The sequence below is a fragment of the Manis pentadactyla genome, chromosome 4 (assembly GCF_030020395.1).
Source record: "Manis pentadactyla isolate mManPen7 chromosome 4, mManPen7.hap1, whole genome shotgun sequence".
NCBI lineage: Eukaryota > Metazoa > Chordata > Mammalia > Pholidota > Manidae > Manis > Manis pentadactyla.
The window spans coordinates 183,798,113-183,825,623 of NC_080022.1; the positions used below are offsets into that span (position 1 = coordinate 183,798,113).

The following is a 27,511-nucleotide window of genomic DNA, read 5'->3' on the forward strand; positions in this document are numbered from 1 at the left end:
CGCCCCTATCACCTCAGGGGGCTTCTACCAGGGCTACCCAGAATCAAGTTAATTACAGGGGCTTAACCTTGCTTTAAGGTGGGTTTGATTATGGCTGTCATCTTTGTTCACCCAAACTCAGTCTTCAGACTTCATTGCTTATGTTGCAGAATCAAATCATGCAGTCTCAATTAAAACAAGAAAGAAAAAGGCCCTCAGGAGAATCCATCATTGCATTTAACTGGGAGGGACATAGACAGAATGCCTGAGAATGGGTTAATGCAGTAGGGTGGGTATGAGGACACTGTAAAGCTGCTGAAAATGCCCATGGGCCAGTGAATGGCAGTAAGAATGAAGGCCGTTGCATCAGAGGGCTGAAGTATACGCGGTTTATGGGCAGCTCCCACTTTAGAATAACCACAGCTGCTATTAAGACCCTCAAACGCGCCAACAGTGGTTCTGAACTTTGCATAATGACTGAACTCTGCCTTATCATCAGAGGGGAAGAAAACAGTCTGGAAACCAAAGGGGCTGAAATTTCAGCTGCTGCCAGGCGTCCTGGAGCTCCATCACACTCCCAGAATAGCGCGGTTAGGTTCCCGGCAGCCTCCGGCTGCACCGCAGCTGGGCTTCCGGAGAGCGAGACAGTCAGGCCCCAAGCAGCGCCGGGAACAGCTGGGACTGGACACCACCCTGAAGCCAGCTGGCTAGCCCTGCCCTGCTGGAGGCGCCATCTCTGGTGAGTGTGGGCATGTCTGGCTCTCCCGCAACACCCTGGCTCTCCCCACATTGTCTTGGGTTCCTGGCTGAGGTCGAGAGTCAGGGTAACTTCAAATCCCAGGGGAAGGGTCAGGGGCAGCAGCTGAGCCTTTTGAATACAGCTGTGAACCAAGTTGGCTGGTGAGGCTGGTGAAGGGCAGGCTGTAGTGTGTGCAGAGAGGATGTGACTGTAGGGGCCAGTGGCCACCAAGAGAACAGGTGGGAGAAGGAAGAAGGGTCAGAGAGGGAGAACACAGCCCTGCCACGGGCCAGGCTACTGCCCGGCACAGTGCTGACCTGAGGCTGGCTTCTGAAGGTGAAGGGACAGTTGGGAGAAGGGAGGTTGCCAGTTTGTCACTAGCTTTGCTCTGTTGCCAATATTCTTCTCTGGCGCAGCTTGTGCAGATCCTTCATCTAGTTACCCCTCACAAATATTCCCTGAGGCCCTACTATGGGCAAGGCACTAGGGAACACAAAGTTCCCTAGGATCAGGCAGACATCTTTCCCTCAAAGAGCCTATATCCAGTTGGGGATGTAAGACATGTGCATAAACAACATTAAAAAGGCAGAAAAAGTAAAAGCTACACACACAAAAGAGAAAAGCACAGCACACTGAACTGCAAGGCCAGTGGAATTAAAAACAATGGGTTCTAAGCCACGGCGAGTCACTTAGCCTTTAGGAACCTCAGTTTTAAATTGATAAAACAGAGGTACAAATACTGCCTTATTCAACTCCAGGGCTGTAAAGATCATACGAAAGACACTTTGAAACTGTTTCGTGCTATACAGAGGCAAGTGGTTATGAGTATTATCAGACTAGCCAGAGTTTCTCTGAACTTCTTGTTCTGGGATTCTGGGAGTCTGAGGAAGCCAGGGACCTGGGTGCAGGGTTCATGACAGCAGCAAGGCCGGAGCTAGCCGCCGAGGCCTCCCTGGGGTGAGGTCAGGGAATGTCCCACATGGATGGGGGTCTGCAGGATGACTGTCGGAGGCACTGGGGAATGGAAGGAAGATTGCAAGTGAGGATAATCAGTCCAGGGGCATGTAACCACTGGGGTGAAGTAGAGGGCACAGCTGCCTCTGAAATAGTCTCAAATCCGGGTGAGTTGTTTCCTGAAGGTAAGGGAGACTAAAAGTAACACTTTGAACACTTTTCTTTCAATGGTGTGGGTGGGCTGAGGGGCCTGAATCTTTGGACTCTTGGCTTTGACCTTGGTTCCTAGATTCACTCAGTCTACTGATGGATACCCTTGAGACCTCAGTAGCTCAGAAAAGCCAATTCTCTCCTTCTACGGGGAGTTGCTTAGTAGCCACTGAGTCAAGGACCCAGAGGGGAATAGGGAGAAGATTTTGTGGCGACTATGGATGGGCTCAGCCTCAGGTGACATTCCAGCAGGCTCTGCTCAAGGCCCACTTCCGGGTACATTTCCTGAGAGATCACCCATGGGCAGCCAGTTGTAGTAAATGACCTGCTTCTTAAGGGGCCACCTTGGAATCTGGGTCCTTTCAGAAAACTAGGGGGTACCTTCTGTTCCAAGCAGGCAGTCCCATGAGCTTAAGAGAAAAGGAGACTTGGCCAGACACTGCAGCCTGGACAGTAACCAGTTAATACAGACCCTGGGAGCAAGGAGAGGTCAATTGCAAAATCTGTTTACCAGCCAGTTGTGGGGCACCCAGCCACCTAGCACAGGATTCCAGACACCTACCTGTCAGGGAGCCAAAAGCCCCACCCTCAGCTTGGTGAGGAACTATTCTCGCTCCACTGGTGCCAGGCCACAAGACCGGGGACACTCAACCCCCTAGGAAGGGGGAGCAGGCCTCCCACTCCCCAGAGGAGGAAATAGTTCCTGTAAGAGATTCTGAAATCTGAAACTGCAGTCCAGGACTCCTGCTACCCAGGCAAAAGGGAAGTCCCTCTAGGGAACATAGCTGACTTCCAGCATTCCAGGGTAGGCCCCTTTAGTGCCCCCCGCCAGGTTGCTGAGGCTCCCTACCCTGGATTCTGAATGCAGGGCATCCTGGCTGAGGGGAGATGGACTTCCCCAACAGAAGGAAGGCCTGATGCCAGGGGGCACGGCAGGCACGACACTGTCTGCAAGGCCTTTGTGAGGGGGAGCAGCAGCAGTGGGCTACCCTCCAGGGGCTGTTTCTCAACTCTTGCTGCTACTGTTAGGAGCACTGAATAATGGATCTATCACATGACAGGCTCTGTGCCACATGCCAGGGACAACAAGATGACTGAGACATGTCCCTACCTTTGAGAAGGGCACGGTCTAATTGGGGAGACAATAGTTTAGAAGGCTGATTCAGATGCACTGGGGTAAATGATAAATAAACGCATACTAAGCTGTGGGTACACAGGGCAGGCGGCTCACACAGGTCCTTCCTTGGAAGAGGAGGGACATTGGAGCTGAGTTTTGAGGCAGGGCAGATGTTTGAAAAATGCTGGTCAGAGAAAGGGGTGTGGGAGGGACAGGATGGTGCAGGTAGGAGAAGCCCAGGGGAAGGCCCAGAACACGGCTCCATGAGGCTATTCTGATGAACAAAGCAGCTTCCGCAAGGGTTTGGGTTAAAAACTGTTAGGCCCCTTTAGCCGACAGAACTGAGGTTCAGAGGGGACAACCAGGAAAGGAGAGGCTGGCCACCTGTAACTGACCGGCCTGTGTGAGGAACATTCCAGACACAGCTTCATCTGGATGTTGCAGCAAGATGTAGGGAGGCAACTGGGGCTCAGAGAGATGAAGTGACTTGCCCGAGTCACACTGCTGGTGGATGGCAGAACAGCTCCCCACCCCACGTACAGCTCAAAAGGGGCGCTCCAGTGGATAAAGGCAGGTTCACAGGCCGGCAGGAACTCAAGCCCCACATCAGGGGAGGGAAGTATTCAGGCAATCCAGTAATCCAAGGCCCATGTGGCACCACTTCTCAAAATGTTACTTTTTGGTGAAAATGGGAGTTTGTAAAGGCTTAGATGCCTATAGGTCATTAAATTGGTTGGAGGGCATTTGGGACACAGTTAAGCCTTTTAGCTGGAGTCTTGGAAGGCAGCAGGACCTCCCAGAGCTTCCCCTCTAGCCTTTGCAGAGCTGTGTCCAGTGGCACCCTCCCTATCTGACTCTTGGGGAAGGGGGGGCTCTCATGTTCTCCACCCCATCTCCCCTCCCCTGACAAAGCACAGGTAGAGGGTGGGGGTTACTAAAGCGGAGGGCACCAGGGATCTTGGAGACCCAGAGGCCCAAGTCTTCTGCCCTGAGGGCCTGGCTTTGTTTTGAAGTCAGACCCTGTTCGGAAGGGGCAAACTGTTCTCAAAACTGCCCCGCATTTCCACGGCTGTCTGCCATTCAAGACTGGCTGAGGGCAGAGTTCAGCTGTCTCAGTGTCCTGGTCTCATTCTAAACAACTCCCAGTCGGTGGCCAGGCACCAGACACCCCAACCTTACCCCAGCCTGGGCAGGGAGTGAGGCCTCCGGAGGACGAAGGGGTTGCGGAAGCTTGAAAGCAAATTAAGCCAATGGCCTGGAACCCCCAACACATCTCCCAGACTACACCTCCTACACCCTTTCCCTCTCAGAATTGGCTTTTCACATATGCTAATAAGCCACCCCTCCCAGCAAACTGAATTCTGCATTAGTTGCTTTGTGAATGAAAATGCTCTTCGGAGGTCGCAGTGACTTAACCCTCTCCCCGAGGCGTGACTGGCTGCCTGCCTTTCCACGGTGGACACCCAATTGCCTGGACCTTACAAACGTCTGGACACCCTCACGAGCGGTCCCCGGACACGTAGGGTCGAGGGAGTTGGGGGAAGGAGGCAAAAGTAAGTCACAGCTTTGCAGCAGAAACGCGCTCTTTTCTCTTCGTATTTTAAAGAATTACAAGAATTCCGTCTTCGACCACATTTTCCAGATCAGCCAGCAAGGACAGGGTACAGAGAGGGATACAGGGTTCTAGAAATCGAGGGCCCCACCACCAGCCCCTGCCGCTGAGCAAACATTCCCCTCTCCTGGAGTCGGAAAAGCCGGTGTGCGGGGGGAGCAGCCGGCCTGAGGTTTATCGCTCCGGCAGCTCCTGGTGATTCATTGAGTTTGACTCCCGGTTGTCAAGATCGAGGCCCGCAAACAAACAGCCCCCGAGGTATCCCTCCCTTGCCCTGCGCCTCCCACCACCCTGCCACCCCCCAGCCCTGGACCAGCTGCCTCTCTCCTCCAGGTCTCCCTTCGCGGGGGGTCGGGGCTGAGCAAACATGCCCCGCCGCCCGCCCTGCCACCGGCTGGCTCCGGCCGCGCACTGCTGGCGATTCCCCAGGCAACTCGGCGTCACGAGAGCCAGCACCCCGGAGACCCGGCGCCCTACCCTCCCTCCACGTCCCCTGGGCCCCGGCCAGGCCCAACAACCTCTCTCTTGGTGCACTGCGGCCCCTCTGGGCCTCCCGCGCTTGCTAACTAGGCCCCGCCGGGCGCCCCCGGACCGCGCAGCCCACGTCCCGCAAGCCCGCAGCCCCAGGGGAGGACGGCCAGAAAATCTCGTTTACAGGGCCGGAGAGATCCCAGCCTGCACTCGCTCCCCATTTCTGCGGTTCCCTCTCTGCCGATTCCAGGCGGGGGGAGGGGAAAGGGTGGCAACCCGCTGACCCGCCGGGGCAGAGAGTGCCGGCGGGGGCGCAGAGTTGGGAGGGTACCCGAACTCGGGGAAAAGTCCCGGGGCGGCGGGAGCTGCAGGACTCTTGAGTCAAGGCCGACGCGTCCCGGAGCGCACAGCCCGCGAGGGCCGGGTTAGACACCGTGCTTCGGGGAGCGTAACTGAAGGCTAATTAGGACAAGTCGGAACCGAGAACGGGGACGCGGGGAGGGGAGCGCGCTCAGAGTTGGACATTGTCTCTTGCGGTCTCAGGAAACCCAAGCGCGGGGTGGGCGGTCCCAGGGTGACATCTGCCCACCGTCCCGAGGGGTTCCGGGCTCGGCCCTCGGCGTTAGGGGGGCGCGCGGGTGCATTCCCACGCACCTTTGGGGACTCGGGTGCCGGCAGAGGACCGCGGGTGCAAGAGGCGGACACCGTGTGTGGTATGTCCACGTGTGCAAACTCGGGGAGGGAGGGGGCGCAGAAATCGTGACAAAGACGGACTTTGTATCTGAGTATGCGCTTCGCTCCAGCCCGGAGCAGCCAACTGCCGCTGTGTGTGCCTCACGCGAGAGCCAGGACGAAGGTGACAAAGGCTAGGTGTCGGGCACGGAGAGTCGCACCGAGGTGGCCCCGCGCGTCGCTGTGTGTGCGCGCGCCAGGACATGAGGGGAGGGAGAGGCCGCCCGCGAGGTGTGCTGGGCTGCACCCCAAACTGTTTTCCGGAGGGAAAGCCGAGTCCGGAAAGTGAGCGCGCGTGAGTGTGCGCGCGCCCGGGTGTGGGGGGCGTGGCAGTAAACAGCAACACAACCCACACGCCCGCCTCCCCAGGAACTCCCCCCACCCTCCCGGAACGGCTAGTGCGACTCGCTGGAACCTGGAGGTGAGTCGGAGGGGGAGGGCCGGCGGGCTTTGTTGCTCTGCTCGCGATTGCACCTACCTGGAGCTCCGCGGGCGCCCGATTAGCGCCTGAATGGAGGTGATGTCACGGTGATGCGGGCGCCGGCCCCGCCCCGCCCAGAGAAAGGAGCCGAGCCCCGGAGAGGCCGGCGCGAGAACCAGCTCCCGGGTCTCGGGGAGGCGCAGGCCCTGCGCCCCAATCCCCCGACCGGGCCCCGCCCCCGCGCGCTGTGCCGAGTCGCTCCCACCCCGCCCCCGCCCCGCCTGGGGCTGGAGGTGGCCCCAGACGCTGCGCCGGAGCCCGGCCGGCGGCGCGTCCCAGGTAAGCGCAGCTGCCTTCCCGCCCCGCCCTCCGCTCGGCCGCCGGGGAGAGTTGGGTCGGGCTAGCGGGGAGAACTGGGGGCCGGAGGACGCCCGGCCAACTCCGCTCGGTCCAGAAACTTTCCAAATCGGAGCCCGCTGGAGACGGGGGGGGTGGGGGGAAGCCCGGCGATATGGCCCGGGTAGGAGCGGGGGAGAGGGAGCTGGTAGAATTCCACCATCAGGGTCTCCGCGGGGGACTTCCTCCACCCACCCACGCTGCCTCCGGCGTACACCCCAAGACTGGGATAGGAGTGAGGAGGGCAGGTCTCAGAATCTTCCTGCGGGAAGTTTGGAATTTCAGTCAAAGAACCTATACTGGCAGCCTGGCTTCTAGATCCCTCCCCTCCCCTCCCCCGACTCCCGTAGCCCCAGGGCTGTTTGCAGTGTCGAGGTGGAGGAATCGACTCACCAGCAAATCCTTAAGCCGCAGTTTTACACCCAGGAAACTCAGTCATTTGAAAACGCTACGATCTTGATCCTGAAGCACAGGCCCAGAATATGTTGAAATAGGGTTTTGTGCTCTCGGAGGTCTCCCCCACCAGCCTTCTTCCTTCGTATGTGGCTTGGGAAGGGGGTGGTGTTTGGGAGGTGGGCTTATTCTAGAGCAGACTTTTCAGCTGAGGACTTCTAAGTTTCAGAGTAGTCTGGGAATTTTGGCCCAAATGCCCCTTCTTTGTGGAGATCTGGGCTGGGGTGCCAGGAAGTCCCCCAGTCCCCCCAGCCTTGCTACTGAGGTAGTTCCTGACAGGCACAGAATCTGGAGTTACTCTTAATACTTATTACTAGTTGACTTAAAGGCCAGAGCCCCCTGGAAAGAGAAGTAATATGATAGGGCCTGGCCAGGGGCAAGGGAGAGGAGGAGGTAGATGGGACGGGGAGAGGGCCATCCATGCATCTCCTGTTTTGGGGGGCGGTGCTCTGTGGCATCTCCGGTACGTTTAGGTGCCTCCCGCCCCCCAAGAGGGGACTCTCAAGGGTGGTGGCCCCCTTGAACATGGCACCTGGTTATGGGTCTATATCTTACTCTATCGTTGAGCCTGGGAGACAGACCACTAGTGGCAGTGTGAAGCCGTGGTACTGTTCTCAGGATGGTATGCTATGTTCTGGGGTTCTCAGGCTCCTGTCTGGATGGTGGGGGGTGAGGAAGGGCTTTGCCCTGGCCGGCTGCCACATCCTCGCTGGCTGAAGCCAGTCATGGCTAGCTGGGTCTCTGAGCCCACCGTGCTCCCCCTAGAGAGGGACAGAGGGAGGAGGGCTTCTGGAACTGGATTGGGCTGGCCCAGACCAGAGCTGGGGTGGGGGCTATCGCTGAGCCTGGGGAAAGGCTGATCTCGGATGTGATTAAAAATGTTAGTATGACCGATTCCAGGGAGGTGTAGCAAAAGGGTCCCTTGGTACAGAAAATAATCTGAGACTGGCCTGAGCCACGGCCATTGTGTGGGGAAACTCAGGGACAGGAGATACCCCTCCTTGGTTCCACTGAGAACTTCAAAGCAGAAGATGTGGTTCTACAGTGAAGAGGGCAGGCCTGGCATCAGGGAGAAGTGGGCACAGTCGGGTCAGTGAATGGTTTTCAGATGTCTGCCGATTCAGGCATGGCCCTACGTGTTGCAGGGGTGCTGAGATAACACTAACATGTCTCATCACTACCCTCAAGGACCTTTGTCTGGTAAAGTGACAGGTACACACATGACTTTAAAGATCAAGCCTCAGAAGACTCAGCCTGGAAGGGTGGGCTCTAGGGACCCACAGGAGGGAGAGTCCTTAGGCAGAGCAGGATCCATTTCATCAAAGGCCTTTCCCCTTTCACCACCATCCAAATAGGTGACAACAGCTGACTGGCTGAATCTGCTCTCCTGGAGGTCAAAGGGTCCGTACGGAACTCTTCCGAGTTATTTTTTTTTTAAGTCTTCTGCTGGCCTTGAAGTGTCCTGTCCTAGGCAGTAGCCAAAAGCCAGACCCAACTGGCCCATTTCTCCACCTGAGTAGGAGTCACACTGTCCATCCCCCAGCTCACCCTTCCTTTTTCGGGGGAATGGGAGAAATGAGACATTTCAGGGTGGGGATGGTTGTCTCATCTGGGGCTGGTAAGTTGCAGGGCAGCAGGGCAGCTGGTCAGCACAGGTGCCTGGGTGGGGGAGGAGGGGCAAGTCCAGATTCCTGTTGCCCTGGGAAGGTCCCACTCTGGTGGAGCTGACAGAGGGTAGACTGTAAGAGATTTTGTCTTGGAAAGGATTTCTCAGATCTGAACATCATGACTCTTTGGCCTCGATCTTTAAACCAGGATGAATGTGTCTTCAACAGATCAATTGCCTGTGCTTTTTCCAGACTCAGATCTTAATGCATCATCCTGGTTATGCCCTCCTCATGCAAGAAACGGCCTTCAGTGGCTCCCTATGCCTTTAGAAAAATGCCCCAAACTGTTCCCTATAGCATTTCTAATCTCTTGCCTGCCAGCTGCAATTTCTCTTTACAAATCTCAGTCCATACTTGGTGAATTTGATGAAATACTGAACAAAATGCAGTTGAAAAGTCTCCATTCTGTCTTTTCTGACCCGTTCAGCAGGAAGAGCTGCCTCCTATTAGATTCTAAATCTCTCCTATTAGATTCTAAATGCCATCAAATCAGGGACTGTTGGTCATCCTTGTGTTTTCCAGACCTCTTGAGAACAATAGGCCCTGCTCCCCCCACCCCCACTCCCCAGGTGCTCAGTAAATGTTTACTGATTTGGAGGTATTCCCCGTTCTAAACCAGGACCTGGAAAAGGGAGAGGGAGTGAGGTGCTTCGGGATGTGCAGATGCCTGAAGCCTAAGTCAGGGTGGTCATTCTCAGGATTCAGTCCAACCTACAACTTCACCCCAAGTTCTGGCTGCTTTGCTATGCACCAAAAATGCTCAAGATGGGGTTGAGCACTTTGGATCCCATACATATTCTCTGTAAATCATCTCCCCTGAGTGGTTCAGTATTCCTCTTTACCCATTAATCCTCCCCAACTTTTTCTCTTTCCAGCACTTGTAAATACAGTTTGTGCTTTATTGATTTATGATTAGACACAGCCCCCTACAAAAGCTTTAAGACACATAGAGGAAAGCTCTTTCGCACTGGAGTCAGGAGAAACTGTCTCTGTTGCAGTATGGTTATTTAGGAAATTGATGGTAATTCAAGTAAGGATGTTTGAATTTTAAGAGTTAATGGTAGGTGGTGTTTCAGGGGGAAAGAAAGCTTAATTGAAAAATGAGGTATCTGAGAAGGCTGAAATATCTAAAATATTTTCAGTGGACACGGAGGATACGGTAAAGGACTGAAAATTGATGACCTGCCAGTTTCACTTACCAGTGAGTTTTATTTTCCCTGATTTAGTAGCTGTGCTCTGCCACTGATCAGTTATGGAGAGACGGTTTGTATTAACTGAGATTTAGGATTTTTGTTTGCTTTTTAGAAATTAAGTAACTAAAAATGGTGAAAATGGGAGTAGGTAAACTGCAAATCCATGCCATTCCCCTGCCAGCCACTAGTGGTCACTATCATCCCAGGAAAGCTTGGTTGCTGTCTTTCAAGAGAGCTCCTGGGCCCAAGAGGTGAGAGCGGAAGAGGCAGGGTTACAACTATTCCTTGATTTAAACGTGGAGTACCTGCATTTCATAGAATTTTGGAATTTATAACTTGGCTTTCTTAGAGCAATTAAATGTTTTGTTTTCCAAGTAAATGTAAAGTCTTTGGAACACAAAGTAATTTGCTCTTTAATTTCTCTTGACCTGACACACCCTTTACCTCCACTTCGTTCATGGAAAATCCAAATGATATTGAGAGCAGGGGGGTTTGGTTTTCTTTCGTGCTGATCTGCAGCATGTGGCGGGACCCACTGTCAGGACTGCTGGTTGAGTACATGGAGTAATAAGTTATCTTCCTAGTGCCAACTGAAGATACTCTTGGCCTTCTAGCAATACCGTGAAGTCTTCCATTATAAATGCCTTTGGGTTTTGCATTGCCCTTGCCTGGTTCTTGCTTTTAAATGTTAATGCCTCATAGGAGAACTTTTGCATTAAGTCATTAACTCCCTAGCTGGGAAATTATTTTATCCTTGACTTCAGCAACTGAGCTAGACAAAGAACTTTGGATTCTGAAGAGAATTGGCACTAAAAGTGGGAGAATAAAGGGCAAAAAGGGCGGTGGTGTGGAGGAACCAGAAGGAAGTATTCATAAATAACTTTTCAACTGTGTCTTAATTTTTTCTGGCTGCAGGTTATGCCTGTCGCAGGTGCATATTAAATGCTTAAGTGAATGAGTGCACAGCCGACTGGCCATGGACTCAGGCATCAAGGGGGCGGAGTTGAGGGGCATAATATCTGGCTTATTGAACTCCGGAAGTACCAGGGCAGAGAGGACATGCTAAATGGGTGGCATGATTGGTTTTGACTTGCTCACACACCCCATCATCCTTGACCTCCAAAGCTGCGAGAGCTCAGGGAATATTTGGACCCAGGTTATAGTTGGGGGCAGGAGACCCCTGAAAATTTGGTGACAGTGCTTCCTTTTCCCTGACTGGGAACAGGGCCAAATGGGCTTAATCTCATCTGCTGCTCTGGTCAGTTGATAAGCCTCCCAGGAGTTCTGTGTTAAGGATTCTGAAGTCCAGAGGGACAGTCTCGTCATCAGCTTGGACTGTCCATCCTGGTTCAGGATGGAGGAAGCAGCACCTCAGAGGCTGGCTTCGGAGGACTCATTTTGCCCTTTCTCTCTCTGTCCCTAGGGACCCACCCGGAGCCTGGCCTGGGAGCCAGCATGGCCATCCACAAAGCCTTGCTGACGTGCCTAGGACTGCGCCTCCTCCTATTCCCAGGGGCGCAGGCCCAGGACCATGCCCATGCCCCACCTGGCTGTAGCCCGGACCTCAACCCCCTCTACTACAACCTGTGTGACCGCTCAGGGGTTTGGGGCATCATCTTGGAGGCAGTGGCTGGGGCCGGTGTTGTCACCACTTTCGTCCTCACCATCATCCTTGTGGCCAGCCTCCCCTTTGTGCAGGACACCAAGAAGCGGAGCCTTCTGGGGACTCAGGTGTTCTTCCTGCTGGGGACCCTGGGCCTCTTCTGCCTGGTCTTTGCCTGCGTGGTGAAGCCTGACTTTGCCACCTGTGCCTCGCGGCGGTTCCTCTTCGGGGTCCTGTTTGCCATCTGCTTCTCCTGCCTGGTAGCCCATGTCTTGGCCCTTAATTTCCTAGCCCGGAAGAACCATGGTCCCCGGGGTTGGGTCCTCTTCACCGTGGCTCTGCTGCTGACCCTTGTGGAGGTGATCATCAACACGGAGTGGCTGATCATTACGCTGGTCCGCGGAGGTGCTGAGGGTGGTCCTCCGGGTAACGACAGTGCTGGCTGGGCCCCGGCCTCGCCCTGTGCCATTGCCAACATGGACTTCGTCATGGCACTCATCTATGTCATGCTACTGCTGCTGGGGGCCTTCATGGGGGCCTGGTCTGCCCTTTGTGGCCGCTTCAGGCGCTGGCGTAAACACGGGGTCTTTGTGTTGCTCACCGCGGCCACCTCCATTGCCATCTGGGTGGTGTGGATCGTCATGTACACCTACGGTAACAAGCAGCATGAGAGTCCCACCTGGGATGACCCCACGCTGGCCATTGCCCTCGCCGCCAATGCCTGGGCCTTTGTCCTCTTCTATGTCATCCCTGAGGTCTCCCACGTGACCAAGCCCAGCCCAGAACAAAGCTACCAGGGGGACATCTACCCCACCCGGGGCGTGGGCTACGAGACCATCCTGAAAGAGCAGAAAGGCCAGAGCATGTTTGTGGAGAACAAGGCATTCTCCATGGATGAGCCAGCCTCAGGTAGGTGAGGGACACCCTCCCCAAGTCCCTGGCTTTTATTCCACATCATTTACTACAGGACAGGGAGCTGGTCTTCTGAGCAAAATGGAGTTTTATCTGTAGTTTTCTGCCTTTATGTCCCTAAATTCCTTATTTAAAAAATTTTTTTCCTGTACTCGTGAGTGTATTTTCACTGTGAGATTCCAAGCATTACAGATAACACAAAATTCTCCCCAACTATCTTCCCAATTCCACCCCATTCCTTCCTGTTCCCTCCCCAGAACTGACCCCTATTGACTATTTTAATCTCCACATGCCTCAGTTTCCTCTTCTGCAAAATTGGGAAAATAGCAACAGTTCCTGTTTTAGGATTCCAGGAGGATTGGCTAAATGCTTGGAAAGTGCTCTAGACGTATAAGCTGTTACCCGTGTGTGCGACTGTGATTCACTTCAGTCGTAGGTAATAGAATCCTTCCAAAACTTATTTTTCTATTAAGTACATATCCATAGTCGTGGGTTTCCTTCAAAAGTCCTTACAGTTAAAATGTCGTTCTTTTAAATAAAGCACAGTGCCACATTCCACCCTAAGCAGCACCCATGGTCCAGCCGCATGTCCCCTAGCTCCAGCCCGCGCTCTTTGTTAATGGGAGGGGGCTCTCCTGGGACTAGGGGCGCCTGCCAGCCAGCTGCACAGTCTTGGGGGTTAGGCTGAGGGTGCCCCGGAGTTGGAAGAGGCAAGGACCCTTGAAGCCTCTGCAGAGGGCCAGTACCTCTCTCGAGCAGCCTGGGAGGTAGGACGGGGCTGGCCATTCTCCAAGTGACCTGGCCAGAGGAGCTCCCAAAGGAAGGAGTATTTCTCTGTCATTTGGTAATTGTAAGGCCCCTAGCATTTATTGAGCACCTGCTGTGTGTCTTTCCTGGTGTGTCCTGTCACACGTGTCTCAAATGCCTTCTTAGCTGGCTGGTTGGCTTGCTTATCCGACATGATCTGGAAAGCTGGAGGTATGCTCCGCAAAGAGCCCTGCCGCCGACCCGAGACGGCTCTCAGCAAGATGTTTGGGGGCTTAAAACTTGTAACTGCCTAATTGCCAAGTGCCAGAGGTCAGAGGGAGAGGCAGGGGAAGTTCCAGAATCGGACAGAACCTCCTGCCTCTCTGTACAAGTACGTCCCCATAATCTCTGCTTTGGGGAAAGGGTGACTTGTCCTGCCAGTCCCTTGATCTTTGATCTGCTCCCTGGGGCCCGCTGAGTGGCACAGCGGGGCAGGTGGGAGGAACCCTGTGACCAGCGTTGGGAGGAGCTTGCCCCATCCCCGCACCAGCTCTCACCCTCTGCCTGTTTGTCAGGGCCAGACAGTTCTCAGCCTTTGTCCTCTGGACGCAAACACTCCGGGGGCTGTGAGGGTGTTTTCCTTTTATTTTTTCTTTCCTAAGTGAAAAAAATCAATCGAGTAAGCCCAGCACTTAGGAAGGCCTCTATGGTTGTGGTCCCTCAGAGCTGCGGGGCCGCCGGCCTGCAGGAGCCAGACATCCGCTTGCCTGCCCTCGCGGCGCACAGCCTGCTCTGGGGCCTCGGGGGTTGGCCAGCAGCCTTCCTCAGACACCCTGGGAGTGCCCAGCAGAGCAGAACAGGTCGGGAAGCCAACACACACAAGGCACAGGCAAGTATTCCTGGAGCCGAAAATAGTTCTGGGAACTTGCCAAGGGGACATAGGACAGGATGTGTGTTTAGTCCCCAGTGCACGGCTCTGGGTCGTGGGGTCCTGGGGCATCAGCACACAGTTCTGCCCCATGAAACATGAGGAGTCTTAGGCTGTGGGGCCTCAGCTGAGGTGCCCCAGGGCCTGGCAGCTGGCCATCCTGGAAGGCAGCCGAAGGCCCATGTGCCCCTCCTGGCCTCTGGCCCCAGAGGGCGGATGGGGATGTGAGGGTTGCTGACGGGAGCATTTTTTCTGAGCCGATGGTGGGGGCTTGTCCTGCCCTGCAGGGAAGCCCAAGGGGAAGGTGAGCAGCGTCATGCCCTGCGCATCCCAACAAAGGCAGGCTGGGCTCCGGAGGGCACCCCACGTATCCCTCACCCCCAAGCTGGCCACCCCTGGCTGGGCCCTCCCTGAGTTCGATGTCACCCCAAGGTCGGCCTAGCCCCCTTTTCTTCCTCTGCTCCCTGGGGAGCCTTGCTTGAGAGCAGGAAAGGGAGCTGAGAGCCCCTCCAACTGCTCTTGTGTCTCCTTCTCTTGCAGCTAAGAGACCGGTGTCACCATACAGTGGGTACAATGGGCAGCTGCTGACCAGTGTGTACCAGCCCACCGAGATGGCCCTAATGCACAAAGGCCCGGTGAGTGGGGTCCCGGGGTCCCCATGGCCCTCCTGAGACCACAGAGCCCAACCTGAGTGGGCCCGTGGAGAGGGCCGTGTGGCCAGGGCAGGGCGGGTGGCGGGGGCAGGGAGAAGGCAAGCTTCTCCGTCTGGGGCATCAGCTCCACGGAACCCAGAGCGCCGGCCCCTTAGTGCCCTTTCCCTGGAGTTGACATTCCCCTGCCTTCAGCTGCAGTGTCGTGGGACCTGCCCTGGGTCACTGTGGCATCACACAGTGGGGCTGCCTGCCTGCCGTGGGGAACATGGACTGGGCTCTCCTTGACCTGGTGGGAGCTGCTAGCCTTACCCTAAGGAGCTTAGGGAGGGACAGAGGAGGGTCTCAGCCAGGTAGGTGTCATTGTTGGTGACCCAAAGGGACAGGCCCAAATGGCAGGTCCGGGTTAAGTATTTACTTCTCGACCACAGTTGTCCCAAGAGGGCCTTGGCCCCCCTCCCCCCATTGGCAGGGAGCAGTTCCTGACCTCACGCCTCCCCTGGGTTCTGGAAACCAGATGCTCCATTAGCAAGGGGGGTGTGGGGGCAGGAACAGGAAGCTGGTGGGTTAGATTCTCACTCTCCATATATGTTCCTCCTCCCGGCTGGCAGTCAGTGTAGAAAGAGGTCAGTGACCCGACTTGGCAGGATGCTGGGAACAGGAAATGAGGGAGGTCAGTAGGGTGGCCCCCTCGCTGCCGTGACCTGGGAGCAGGGTGAAGGGACTGAATTTCCAGCCCCTTCTTCCTAAGCTTGAACCTGTGGCCAGGAGCCAGGATGGGCAAGGAGTCTCTGAACATGAGCCACCAGGCTGTGGACGGCCACAGAACCCTTTCCTCAGTAGCTCCCCATCCTTGCCACCCCTCACCCACTTGGTGTGCACTGAGTCCTTTCCTTGGGGGAGGATCCGAATTTTATTCAACACAGTGGTTCTCAAGTGTGGTCCCCAGACCCCCAGCACTCCATCACCTGGAAACTTGCTAAAAATGCAAATGGGGTGGGGCCAGTGGTGTTACGGATTGGATGGTTGGCATCTCTTCAGTGACATCACCTTGATAACTGGACATCTGCCAGAATGGGAGTAATCACCCACAGAAATCTGCAAAGACTACAGATTGGAGCTCCTTCTCTCCCACCCACCCCAGTTGTTCAACATTTATCAACCCACCACGGAGTGGGGCCCAGCCAGCTGTGGGCAGGACCTAACAAACAGTCCAGGTGACTCTGATGCTTACCCAGGTGTGAGGTCCACCAGCCCAGATGTTCAGAGCTACACAGGGAAGGGGTGTTGGAGATCCGCCAACAGGAGGGAGACCCCACCCCCACCCCAGTTCTGATTAGAGGGAAGGTGGCTTGGGCCCTTGGGGCTGCACGGGGTTGGTTGCAGGTCCTCCTGTAGGATAAGGCAGGTGGGGCCTGTTCAACGTCCCTCCAGCAGGGTTGCTGGGATGGGTGCCTCAAGACCCTCTTCACCCCATAGCCAAAATTACTAACCCATATAGGAACAGGATCACTGGAGCTCTATGCAGGTTCCAAGCAGAGAATTTGGGTTTTAAGTCTACAGATCAGACTCTTAGATCTAAGAAATGTGTGGGCACAGCCAGAGCCCACCCAGGAGCTTAACCAGTAGCTGTGATGCGGTGGTGTGTTGGGTGTTTTTTGGGGGACTCAGGCAGGAGGCTGGGAGCATCACCAGACAGGAAGAGCAACTCAGCGTGGTTCACCCTCCCCTGGGCTCCCAGGACCCCTAAGGAATTGGGAGCAGGAGGGGGCTTGAGAAGAGGATCTTTGGGAAAAGAGCGCTCATGCCGAGAAGCCCCAGGACCGTCAGAGGTGGGGTGCTCGTGCTCATGCCTAGAGGCCTGGCACTCCGTTTCCAGAAGTGGAGTCATCCATCCCAGGCTGCCACTGGGGCCTGGCTTGGGGGGCCGGGGAAGGGGGAGCAGCTGGCAGGCCGAGCCCCGTAGGAAGCAGGTGTGTGTGCATCCGCCCTGGCAGAACCTGGCTGTGAGACCGCCTGTTCTTCCTTCCAGTCCGAAGGAGCTTATGACGTCATCCTCCCACGGGCCACCGCCAACAGCCAGGTGATGGGCAGTGCCAACTCAACCCTGAGGGCCGAAGACATGTATGCAGCTCAGAGCCACCCGGCGGCCACACCGCCGAAAGACGGCAAGAACTCTCAGGTCTTTAGAAACCCCTACGTGTGGGACTGAGTCTGCAGCCTGGAGGAGGCGGGCAGGTGTCGGGAGGCCCCTTGGGACCTGTCCTGGGTGAGGGACTCCCCCACCCAGGAGCCCCGTGCTCTCCCGTCCCCCTCCTCCACCCCCTTGCTGGTTCAGGGTGACACTCAGAGACACAAAGGCCCTTCCTATCTGCCATTGTTTGGGTGGGTGTCCCAGGTGCCCTCCACCCACTCCTCAGTGTTTGTGGAGTCGAGGAGCCAACGCTGGCTTCATGCCAGGGTCTCCTGGCAGCTGTGCTCCAGTCAAATAGTGTTCTTCTCGGGGTGGCAGCCGGTCGGCACCTACGTTCTCTGGAGTCTTCGGAGGCATTCTGCAACCTTGAGAGAGTTGACAGGCACGTCTGTCCCGGGTCTTGCTCCTCTGTGAGGAACAAAGGTGCCTAATAAACACGGTCCTGTTTTATTAAGCCCTGCTCTGGGAATGTCCTTTCTGACCCGGGCTCTGAGCTGCTGCTGAGCCTCTCTGCTGTGGCCTGGGGAGGTCCCTCCCTCTCCTCCTCTCTTGAAACCCAGCTCATTTTGGAAGCTGCTGCCGCCTTTCCCTTGTGTGCAGGGTAAGTAGCTGACACCTCTACCCAGGGAGGGGCTCCTCGGCTGAGCTTCTGTGTCATGTGTGATCAGAATGAATTTCTGGGCCCGGCTCGGGTCTAGGGGACAGTCGTGAGTCTGGGGTTGTGCTGGATTGGGAAGCCAGGCAGCTTTCCTCCGGGACCCCGTCCACTTGCCCTATGTGGGGACACCCGGCAGTGTATTAAGGGAAGATGGACTGACTTCAGACTGTCTTGGGGTAAATGGTGGATAAGGTCCTTAGGGGATGAGGTGGAGGATCACTCTGCTCCATGCTATTAGGTCAAGTTGTGCACACGTGGAAGGGAACAGCTCTGAGGGGACAGTTGACAAAGTGGGTTTCCAAAGAGGGAAAGCCTTGGGCCAGTTCTGGTTGGTTTCATTCCTGTGTGGTCATTAAAATGCTCCGTCCTTTATGGCAAACAAAGCCTTTCCATAAAAACTCATTTTAAATATCATGGATGCTCAGAAAGGTGGAAGGGACCGTATTCTCTCCTCTTTCCAGAGTAAAAAATCCCAGAACCATACCATTTTAGGGTGAGACATGGTCTTAGGGGTAAGTTAGTGGTGTAGTTTTCCAAGCCCTTCTCATAGGAGACCAAATTGACCCAGAAAAGCCATGTAACTTCTAGAAGTGGCTACACCAAGATTGGCCAGGCTTTCTCAGAAGACACAAAGATCTTTTTCTCTGGCCCACTGTTTGGTGGCTACCAGGCTCCAGTGGCCTGGACTTGGAAGAGCAGCGGCGTCCTGACCCTTGGACACTGGCTCAAGGTTTTGTGAGGGGGCTGCCAAGCCTGCCCCTCCTAGGCTTGGGAATGTTTCTCCCCAACTAGCCAGAAGCTGTTTTTCTGATACAGGTTGTAGGGGGAAGAAAAGTTTCTGTTGAGAGAGAAAGGTTGCCAGAACTTAAAAATCGAACTTCTTCTTCAATGTTACATGGCACCAACCCCCCCCGCCCCCCCGAGGACTCTAAACAGTCTTTTCTCCAGTGACGACCGGTGCTTGAGCCCTGAGCAGTGGGGTCCCCTTTGACTCTTATTCTTTCTGGTTACTTTAGGCCCAGTCCCCGCAAAATAAAACGAGATGTTAGACGCCCTCTTCCCTGGACCGCACGTCATCCTGATGTCCTCACTCCTCTGTGTCCAGGCTGGGCAGGGCCCACCACCTTCCCCACCCTTGTCACTGGAGCTGGGAGGGACCAGAGGCCACTGGCCTGAAGCAATGGACTGAGTGGGGAGCCCTGTGAAAGCCCGAGGCACGTGGCTGGGGCTCTAAGGCCTCTCCCCTTGCAGCCCAGCTCAGCCCCTCCTGGTCCCCAAGCGACTGAGGCCACAAGGATCTGTCTGCAGACCCCCAGCCTGCCTCCATCCCCCTCTGATGCCCTCCCCGCAATCAGAGCCCATGTCCCGTGCTGTGGTTCTCCTCGTGGCCACCTTCAGATGCCTTCCTGGCCACCCTTGGTGTCCAGCATCAGCCGGTCCCACTCTGCACCTAGATGAGTCTCCTCCATGAGTCTTTGGAATCAAGCCATGGCCGAAGTTGGCTTTTGCCTTTCTCACCAGGGCCTCCTGCCACCACCTGGACCGCGGAAGGCCACTGAGCTGAGGCAGAGTCTGGGCCTCGGCCTGGGCAGACGCCGCTTGTCTTCATGGTCTGTGGATCCCAGATCTGAGCCCCTCTGGTGCTTCACTCACCTGCCCGTTTGCTCCTCGATCTCTTCACCACCTTCAGTGAATTGGGTCCCATCAAGACACAAGCTGGGGGTTGAGGTTTCATTCTCAGGGACCAGTTGAGAGTCCTGGACCACATGGATTAGGGTTCTAGACCTCTCCCCGGACTGAGATTTGTGGGACATGGATGCCCCTTAGACAAGTGGTATCTAGGACTGAAGATTGTGCCATTTCCTAATGTGCAGAAGTACAGGTTTCTACCTCACCTTGGTCACCCTGACATGCTCCAGGGGGTCCTGATGGACACCCAGGGAAGTGGGGGACATCCTTTGGACCTGCATGATGCTGGCACGACGGACAGATATGGTGGGAGTGAGATCACTGTAGCATTGTCTCTGGTTTTATCCTGTTTTGGGGTACCTGATACCTGGATCATTCAAGGTACCCTCCCTAGGTGTGCGCTGGGGCTACATACTCAGCCCAGCATCACTTCCAGGAGCTGAGGTGGGGGCCAGGGTGGAAGCCATGTCGGGGAGCTGGGCTGTGCCTGACATGGCCCTACATACAGTCCCACGGCTTTCCTTTGCCGCTGCCATCTTCCACTCCCAGAAGCCTGTGGCTTTGTCACTGGGATGTTTTTCCAGAGCTAAGTGGGGTGACCAGTCCCTACAGAGAGTAGGGCCGGGCCCACAAGTGTGCCGTCCCCCCATCATTCACAGCCATCGTTCTGGGTTGCTCAGTTCCATGAATGGAGTATTACCTCCCTCTGATGGGGGAGGTCTGCACCTCAGACTTCCCCATCTAGGTTAGTGGCCCCAAGATCCCCTTAGGGTGAATAAAGGCACTGTCTTTTCAAGGTGATGGTCTCGTGCCACAGAGAGCAGCCTGCAGTGGGTATGTGTGTGTGTAGCCCGAGTCCTCCCAAGATCTGTGAGTTGGGCCCTGGGCAGGGCTGGGTCCCTAAAAGATGGCAGGCCTGCGTCCCTAAAAGATGGCAGGCCTGCCTGGTTTCAGGAATACTCAACGGCCATGCTTAGGCCAGTTTGGCCAAGTGCAAAAGATAGATGTGTTTTGAGGAGGAAAGCAGTACCTTCTCAGAAGACATCCAGCTGCTTCACAAACAAGCCTCAAAAGGAAGAAAACAAGAAGAGGCTAGAACCTGCTGCAGGTGATGCCAGGTTAACACCCTGGTAAATCCCACACCCACTCCTGTAAAGTGTAGCCTGAAGCATAGAGGTCGAGACTTCCTAATGGCCCAGAATTAAATGACCTTATTCTAAGTGTAAGAGATTAAACTACCCCGAGTCTGTGTGTGCATTAATTTTCCTGGGATTTAGTACATATTTTTAACCTATTTCTTGCCTTCCTGACCAATGAAGGCTGATTCCAACTAACCTTGGTTGGGGATTGATTCTCTAGGGAGGAAATGAACCTCTAAAACAAGCGAACTCCAGGACCAGCATCCCTCCCCCACCTGCCCACACAGGCCGGGCATGGGTATGTAGCAGGGAGCCTTGCAGTCCTTGTATAGCCTGGCATGCTGGAGTGGGGGAGGCATGATTGAGGCAGGGGGCAGCGAAGGATCAGCAGTACCTCCCCTGGGTCTGGAGGACCTCCCAAGTGCCACACATGGCATCCCAGTTCCTACATGTGGTTTTCCTGCCCTTATCCAGGGCCCCTTACAGCTCATGCACGTAAAGTGACTTGCCCAGGGTCACACAGTAAGGGCTCGTCAGCCCTCTAACCCATTGTCACCAAGCCTAGCACTTTCTCGCCCCAGGAGAAGTGCTGAGGTCAGGCACAGGTGCAGGTGACCAGACTTGGCTGCCTGCTGCCTTTACTCCGGGCCCTCCCGGAAGCTGCAGCTGTGCTCCAGCAGCCACATGAATTATTTAGCATCTGCACCAGCTGGGTAATGCTCTGGCCACATCCTCCTCCGGCTCAGGGCTCAGAGATTTCTGACCTCCATCTCTTTGAAGAAGAGCTGCTGGTGGGCAGAGGTTAGGGCTGTAGGTCTCTCTGTGGGGTGTGGGTGACTGAAGTACACAAGTACCCTCAGGGAAGGAGGTGAGAACAAAGACTAACTGCCCTTGTAGTAGGAGGCATCTCTGCCACAGAGAGATGTGACCCAGGAATCAGATGGCCACGGGTTCAGATCCTGACTCCTTAACTAGCTTTGTGACCTTGGGCAGTCCTCTTGACCTAACCTCAGTTTCCTCATCTTTAAAATGGAAGTACTAACACCCTGAGTTCATATTTAGTGTTCCCCCTTCAAGGTCACTCCATGAAAGTCACAGCCAAGCCAGAGACCCAGGAGCTAGCTGGCTGGTTTCCTGCCCAAACACCTGGTCTCAGGGCCAGATCTCACTGTTTTCTGTCCTCTGGAGGGCCACATCTTTCTTTTCCTTGCAGTTCCTCACACACCTGGCCCCCAGGGTGGGTGGGAAGACAGGTATTGGAGGGAGATGCTAAGGAGAGGGACGAACCCTTGGCAGTGCCTGGACTGATGGGTTGACAAGGTGTAAAGAGGCCCTTGGAGCTGAGAAAGTCGAGAAGCCAGGTTGAAGAGGTGGGTTTGAACTGCTGTCAGTTGTCAGGAAATGTTCACTGAGCCTCTATTCTAGGGCACAGACAGGAGCAAAAACCGGTCCCCCGTCCTCCAGGGGCTGGCAAACTTAACTCCCCTGCCAGGTCAGACCCAAGGGCTGAAGTGGGCGCAGTGATTGTGGGCTCCCTCCCAGATCCATGTTGGCTTGAGGCAGGCAGATCGTGCGTCCACCAGGCATCTCTCAAGTGACATCCTTCCTGCCAACAGGGTTCCTCAGGTGGGACCTGGTCTTTCCTGCCCTTGGTTAGCTCCCCTGACTGCCTCGGTTTTCTCATTTGTAAGATGGACCCCGAGGCTCCAGCTTTGCCTAAACCCTGGAGTTGGGACCCCCAATAGTTGAGAATGGGCCCCAAACCACAGGGCTGCCCTGAGGATACGCCCAGCGACCTCGACTCGAGGTCTGGAGCAGAACTGGGCGCACGCAGGGCCTCCGCATCTGTGCCTGCTGCAGAAACTGGGGTCCTGGGAAGGGACCGAACTCCAGCCGGCTCTCCGATGACTCCCAGGTTTTTCGAGCCAGGCCTGGGAGGCGCCGGGTACTGGTTGCTCCGCGCCGAGCGTCCAGGTTCGTACAAACGACAGCTGTTCCTCCACTGTCTGACGGCACCGGAGCTCCCGCGGGCTCATCGGGGTTCGTCGGGTCCTTATCGAGCGTTTGAGCTGCGGCCCTGACCTGAGGGGGTGGCAGCTGAGACACCCAGAAAACACGACACTGTGCCCCGTGCCCCCAGGGGGCGAGAGGTTGGGGTGAGGGCGTGCCTCTGGCGCTCAGACGTAGCTCCCTAGCCAGGGCCCGCCCCCAGTCCCCACCCAACCCGAGGCCGCCTCCAGCCTCCCGCCCAAGCCCCGCCCCGACACGCCTGCAACTGGATCCCGCGCTCGGCTAGCCGGCCTGGACCGGCTGTCTCAGCGGCTCCCGTCCGGGCTCCCCGCCTCCTCCCTGGGTGGTTGGCGGCGTCACGTGCCTTCTCCCCACCCTCCGGGCCCTGCCAAGACCTTACACTCAGCTTCCCCTCTTGGGATTGCAGTGATTTGGGACCTTTTTCCTTTCCCTTTCCGGGCAGCGAGCCCCGGACCCTGGCTGGTACTAGCGTTCCTCCCTGTGTCTCTGGCGCCCGCCCAAAGCGGGGAGTCAGGGAAACAGCTCCGTGTCCCCCAAGAGGAGTTATCTCCTCCGGGAGGCCCGCTGGGCTGGCTCATCACGTTGGCATGGGTGGGTGTAAGGGTGCACAGGAAGCCCTACCACTGCCTCTGGAGGAGGGTGGGGGGCTCCTCAGCCGGTACCGTTGACCCTTGGGCCGGGATCATGTTTTGCGGTGGGGCCGTCCTGTGCGTTGTAGGTGCATCTCTGGCCTCCACCTACTACATGCCAGTAGAACCACAGTCATCCTAGTGGTGACAACCAAAAATGTCTCCAGACATTGCGCAATGTACCCCGGGGGCAAACTCCTTCCTGAGTTGAGAACCACTCCTTTGGGGTATGGGCGCTGGCACACTCTGGAGCCAGAGGTCCCTGCCAGCCCGGGACTCCTTATGGGATTCCCGGCCCCCTTCTCCGTGCTGGATTTCAGATGCCTCAGGTCAGCCTGGACACCGTGACCCTTAGCCTCACAGCATTTGGGAGGCATGTGACCAGCCAGCTCCTCCCACTGTGCAAACACCTGAGCTCCTGCCCTGGATGTGGAGGTTGGTCCCAGACAGGGGATGTGGGGCACTCATGTTTTTCTGTCACTACCAGTCAGTGTAGTTGGGGCACCAGAAAGAGACCCACATGGTGTCCATCAATCAGGCAGCCCCGGGGTTCATGGAGAGCAGCTGGAAGAGGGGCCATGGTGGACTAAGGCCACCAACTGAACCCAGGGGCTGCCTGGGACAGGGGACTGAGGGTCAGGGCAGCATCCTGGCCAGCAGAGGCTCAGGGTGAACCCCAGTCCTTGGGGCTGCCAGACGTCCAAGGGCTCAGCTCTGTTTTCTCTTCCACAGACACACCCCACATAGGCTCGCACATGCACCCACGTGGAGGTAGGGGCTCGGGAAGTGGGGTTTCAAGGACCAAAAATATGAATCATTAAGCAGGCCTATTTGGGGATGGTCATCATAGGTGGAGGGCAGGGGGCTGGGCAGATGCTGTTGTCACTCCCACCCCCTCCCCACCTCCACCCCACAATGCAAAGTAGAATTTTCTAAAGCACCCAGTCCCAGACTTAAGGGGGAAAGGTTTAATATTGTCCCTGTCCCCCATATTCATATTTACCTGTATTTGCATAAGAAGTCGAAAGACACCGTAACAGGTTAAAGTGGAGGGAGTGGGTCCCTGAGACCAGGCGGATGAAGGGCAGGGAGACTTTCTGCTGTTTTCTTTCTCTCTTCTTCCCTCCCTCCCTACTCCCTTCCTTCTTCCATCAAAATAAATAACATTTTTTTTTAATGATCTGAAAGGAAGAAAAGGAGCCCAAAGTGAGCTCACCTGGAGTAGTTCTGCCCTCCTCCGCAGTGACCTGCTTTGTCACTGCCCACCCTTTCCAGGGGCCGCAGTCCTTGGCCACACCTGTCATTCCTTGTCCTTCCTCCGAGAGGTTTCCAGCGTTCCTCTGCCTGTTTTTACAAGGGCATTTTCCCCTTGGGAGGCTGTTTGAGGCAGCTGAGGAAGAGAGTGCGTTCATTGCATGCAGGTTCATGGGACCCCCACGCCCACTCCCACCCAACCTTGCTGGATAATTGTGATTCTGAGAAGACCCAGTCAGATCGACATTCATGGAACAGGTCACCTGCTGACGCAATTTGCAGCTTCTCTGTGTGTAGCTCATTGTCATAAAACACGCTGTGTCCCTCAGGGCAGACAATACAGACACGGGAATAACATTTGACTCATCAGTTCCTTCATTCATCAGTCTTTTATCAATATTTATTAAAGGCTGCTCCCTGCCATCATTCTAATGGCACCAGCTTCCACATGGAAGTCTCCTAGTGCCCAGGTCTGCCTGGCACACAACCCTCTCTCTTCATGTCCATGAACTCCATTCCAGCTCCCCATATTGGCCACATGGCAAGTGTCTCTGGGAGGAACTGACTATTCTGTGTGAATTCTATAGTGACTTTACCGTATTGATAAGGTGATGTCATATTCTAGGGAGGCAAGGATAAAGCCACCCTGTACATGTGCACGTGTCAGTCTATCTGGGTAGGGGGCTGAGGACTTACCTGGCAGAGGTGGTGTCTCAGATTGGGAAGTGGAGCCCAGGGGGACAGCCTGAGCTGGGATGAAGGTCATAATCATGAGGTCAAGAGGGGAGTGTTTGAGTCTTTAGAAGGTCCATTCTCCATGGGCACCAGTGAGCAGGAAACCCAGCATATTAATTTGTGGGAGCCATTTGACCAAGTGCCGCAGACTGAGTGGCTTAACAGTGGAAATTTGTCATCTGGTAGTTCTGGAGGCTGGCTGGCTGAAACCAAGGTGTCGTCCGGGGTCGGCTCCTTCCGGGGCCGCGAGGGGAGGATCTGTCCAGGCCCCTCTCCTCCCTGTGTGTCTTCACATGGACTTCCCTCTGTGTGTGTCTCTGTCCAAATTTCCCCTTTTCATGAGGACATCAGTCATGTTGGCTTAGGGGTCACCCTAATGAACTCACCTAAACTTGGTTACCCCTGGAAAGATCCCACCTCCAATCACGCTGCATGGTGAGGGACTAGGACCTCACCCTATAAATGTGGGGGGATGAGATCCAACCCACAACACCTGGGCTACTCCTTTTGGATGAGGTTGAAGGCGAGTGGGCCCCACAACGGAGGCAGCTCCCTGAGGAGGCTGGAGGAAAGCACAGGCGTGGGAAGAGGCCCCTAGCACGTCCTCTGTGTAGTGTCCTGCACGAGAAGCTGTTACATTAAATACCCCCTGCACACGAATTCCTTTTGATTCTCTGTGACGCCGGGACATCCTTACACGGTGCTTAGTCTCCCTGGCATTGCCTTGCTGAGATTCCTTTCTTCCTCCAGGAAAGCAGATGGCATTAACAAATGGAGAAAATTATCTATAATTCATAATCCAAGTCCATTGAGATCCACATGCTCCTTCCCAGATATGGGCTACAGATTCGGGTCAAGGGAGGGCCAGCAGGGAGCAAAGATGAAGAGTAATGTCCCTCTGTTTGGGGGGCTTCCTCGTCTTTCCTGTTTCAACGGAAGGAGAGGAGCAAGCCTGTGCCCTCAGCATCCTCAGGCTGGAGAGCTGGGATTGGATGTCACGGTGGGCCCACAGTCACCCCCTAGGAGAGCCAGGAAAGCCACGGTGCCGCCCCTCCTTGGGTGGTAGAGCATGGCACTGTCAGCTACCCCCAGGAGTGAGCAGTGCCACCAGCTCTGAGCCTGGGATGCCCGTGCCAGCAGCTGAAGAATCCCTTCTTCGAAGGAGGCAGGGGTAGGAGGTATCACCCAAATGCAGCGTCGTGTTCCAAGCGGCGGGCACAAGGCACAGCCAGCCCTTGCCCAACAGGAGAGAGATCCCCCACCACCGGCATCAAGGTGGCCTTAGGACGGCCACCTGTCCCTGCTGTCCTAATGCTGACCAGGGAAGGTTTTCTGGCCACTCTTGGCCCAGAGGGTTGAAGGGTCAGCCAGGCTCCCCTGGGGCCAGCAGGGAAGGGGGACTCCGGGACAGAGTCAGGACTTCTTGAGGGAATCTGGCTTCAGTCTGGCACCAACCTTAGCAGTTCCGGGTTTTATCTTCCTAAGGGTCATAAGTGTCTTTGGGAACTCCCTCCACCTCCAAATTTCAAATCCTGAAATCCTTTCCTCTGGTGCTTTTCGCTCTCCACCTACTGTGGTCTCCCTGGACTTAACTTCTCCTCACTGGGGTCTCCCAGCCCTTTCCTCCTTCCCAATCCACAGTCTGCTGCCAGGACACAGGCCTGGACCCATCCTCTGAGTGCCCCTGAGCAAGCTGCAGGCCAGGCTGGACAGTCTGTATAGGAGGATGCTGTTGGCCACAACCTACCAGTGACTACGAGGTGGTCCAAGCCTCCTTACCCTGCCCCTCGTAGTCTGTTCTTAGCACAGCTTTGGAAGATTTTGGATCACCCCAACCACTGGCTGCCTTTCATTGCTCATACAACGCTTGGGCAGATACCTCTGGTGCTCGGGGATGCAGAGGCACGGTGAGCGCAGCACCGAACTCTCGACTAGGACTACATGGCTCTGCTTCAGCAGGGGACAGTCACGCTAATGCTCCTGCGTCTGGGAGCCCTAGGGGGCACGAGGATGCTGGGGGAGCTGCAGAGCTGCTGATCTCCACCCTCCTGTGCAGAGAGGCTGCCCTTACATCCTGCTCCCACTGAATCATTTCATTCAACAATCATCAGTGAAGTTGGCTCTTGTGTGCAAGGACAGCCCTGTTCCGTCCAACCCTGTCCTTGCTACCACCTCTGAGCACAAGTAGGGTCCCAGGCACCCCACAAATCCTGCACACTAGGGTTTCCTAAACCAGTTTGATTGTAGGCATTGTCTTGAGGAGCCTGTTACAATGACGGGTTGCCAGCACCAGCCCTGGAGAGCCCTGCTGTGGCAGGTCTGAGGTGGGCCAGGAACCTGCCTTCTTAACTTGTATCCCAGGTATCTGATACAACTAGCCAAGCACGGACCCTGTGCT

The 27,511-nt window shown here is 55.6% G+C and overlaps 1 protein-coding gene and 1 long non-coding RNA gene across 6 annotated transcripts in view; one reads left to right on the forward strand and one right to left on the reverse strand.

Annotated features, from left to right (window-relative positions):
- Positions 1-6,415, reverse strand: part of LOC130683606 (uncharacterized) — a 32,272-nt gene extending 25,857 nt beyond the window's left edge. The window contains exon 1 of the long non-coding RNA XR_008997438.1: positions 6,293-6,415. This is a non-coding gene — a long non-coding RNA (uncharacterized LOC130683606). The remainder of the gene's footprint in view (positions 1-6,292) is intronic.
- Positions 570-20,564, forward strand: GPRC5C (G protein-coupled receptor class C group 5 member C). Of its 5 annotated transcripts, none has more exons than XM_057501674.1 (5): positions 570-718; positions 11,368-12,456; positions 14,675-14,769; positions 16,817-16,966; positions 17,434-18,490. In XM_057501674.1, exons 2-5 carry the CDS (start codon positions 11,400-11,402, stop codon positions 17,581-17,583), a joined length of 1,452 nt encoding a protein of 483 aa, XP_057357657.1. In that variant the 5' UTR covers positions 570-718; positions 11,368-11,399; the 3' UTR covers positions 17,584-18,490. The 5 variants fall into 5 exon arrangements, 4 of the variants coding, with proteins under 4 accessions (XP_057357657.1, XP_057357658.1, XP_057357656.1 ...); XM_057501675.1 differs by lacking the exon at positions 570-718 and adding an exon at positions 5,643-5,795 and having other exon boundaries at positions 17,434-18,492; XM_057501673.1 differs by lacking the exon at positions 570-718 and adding an exon at positions 6,246-6,574 and having other exon boundaries at positions 17,434-18,491.
- The last annotated feature ends 6,947 nt before the right edge of the window (positions 20,565-27,511 follow it).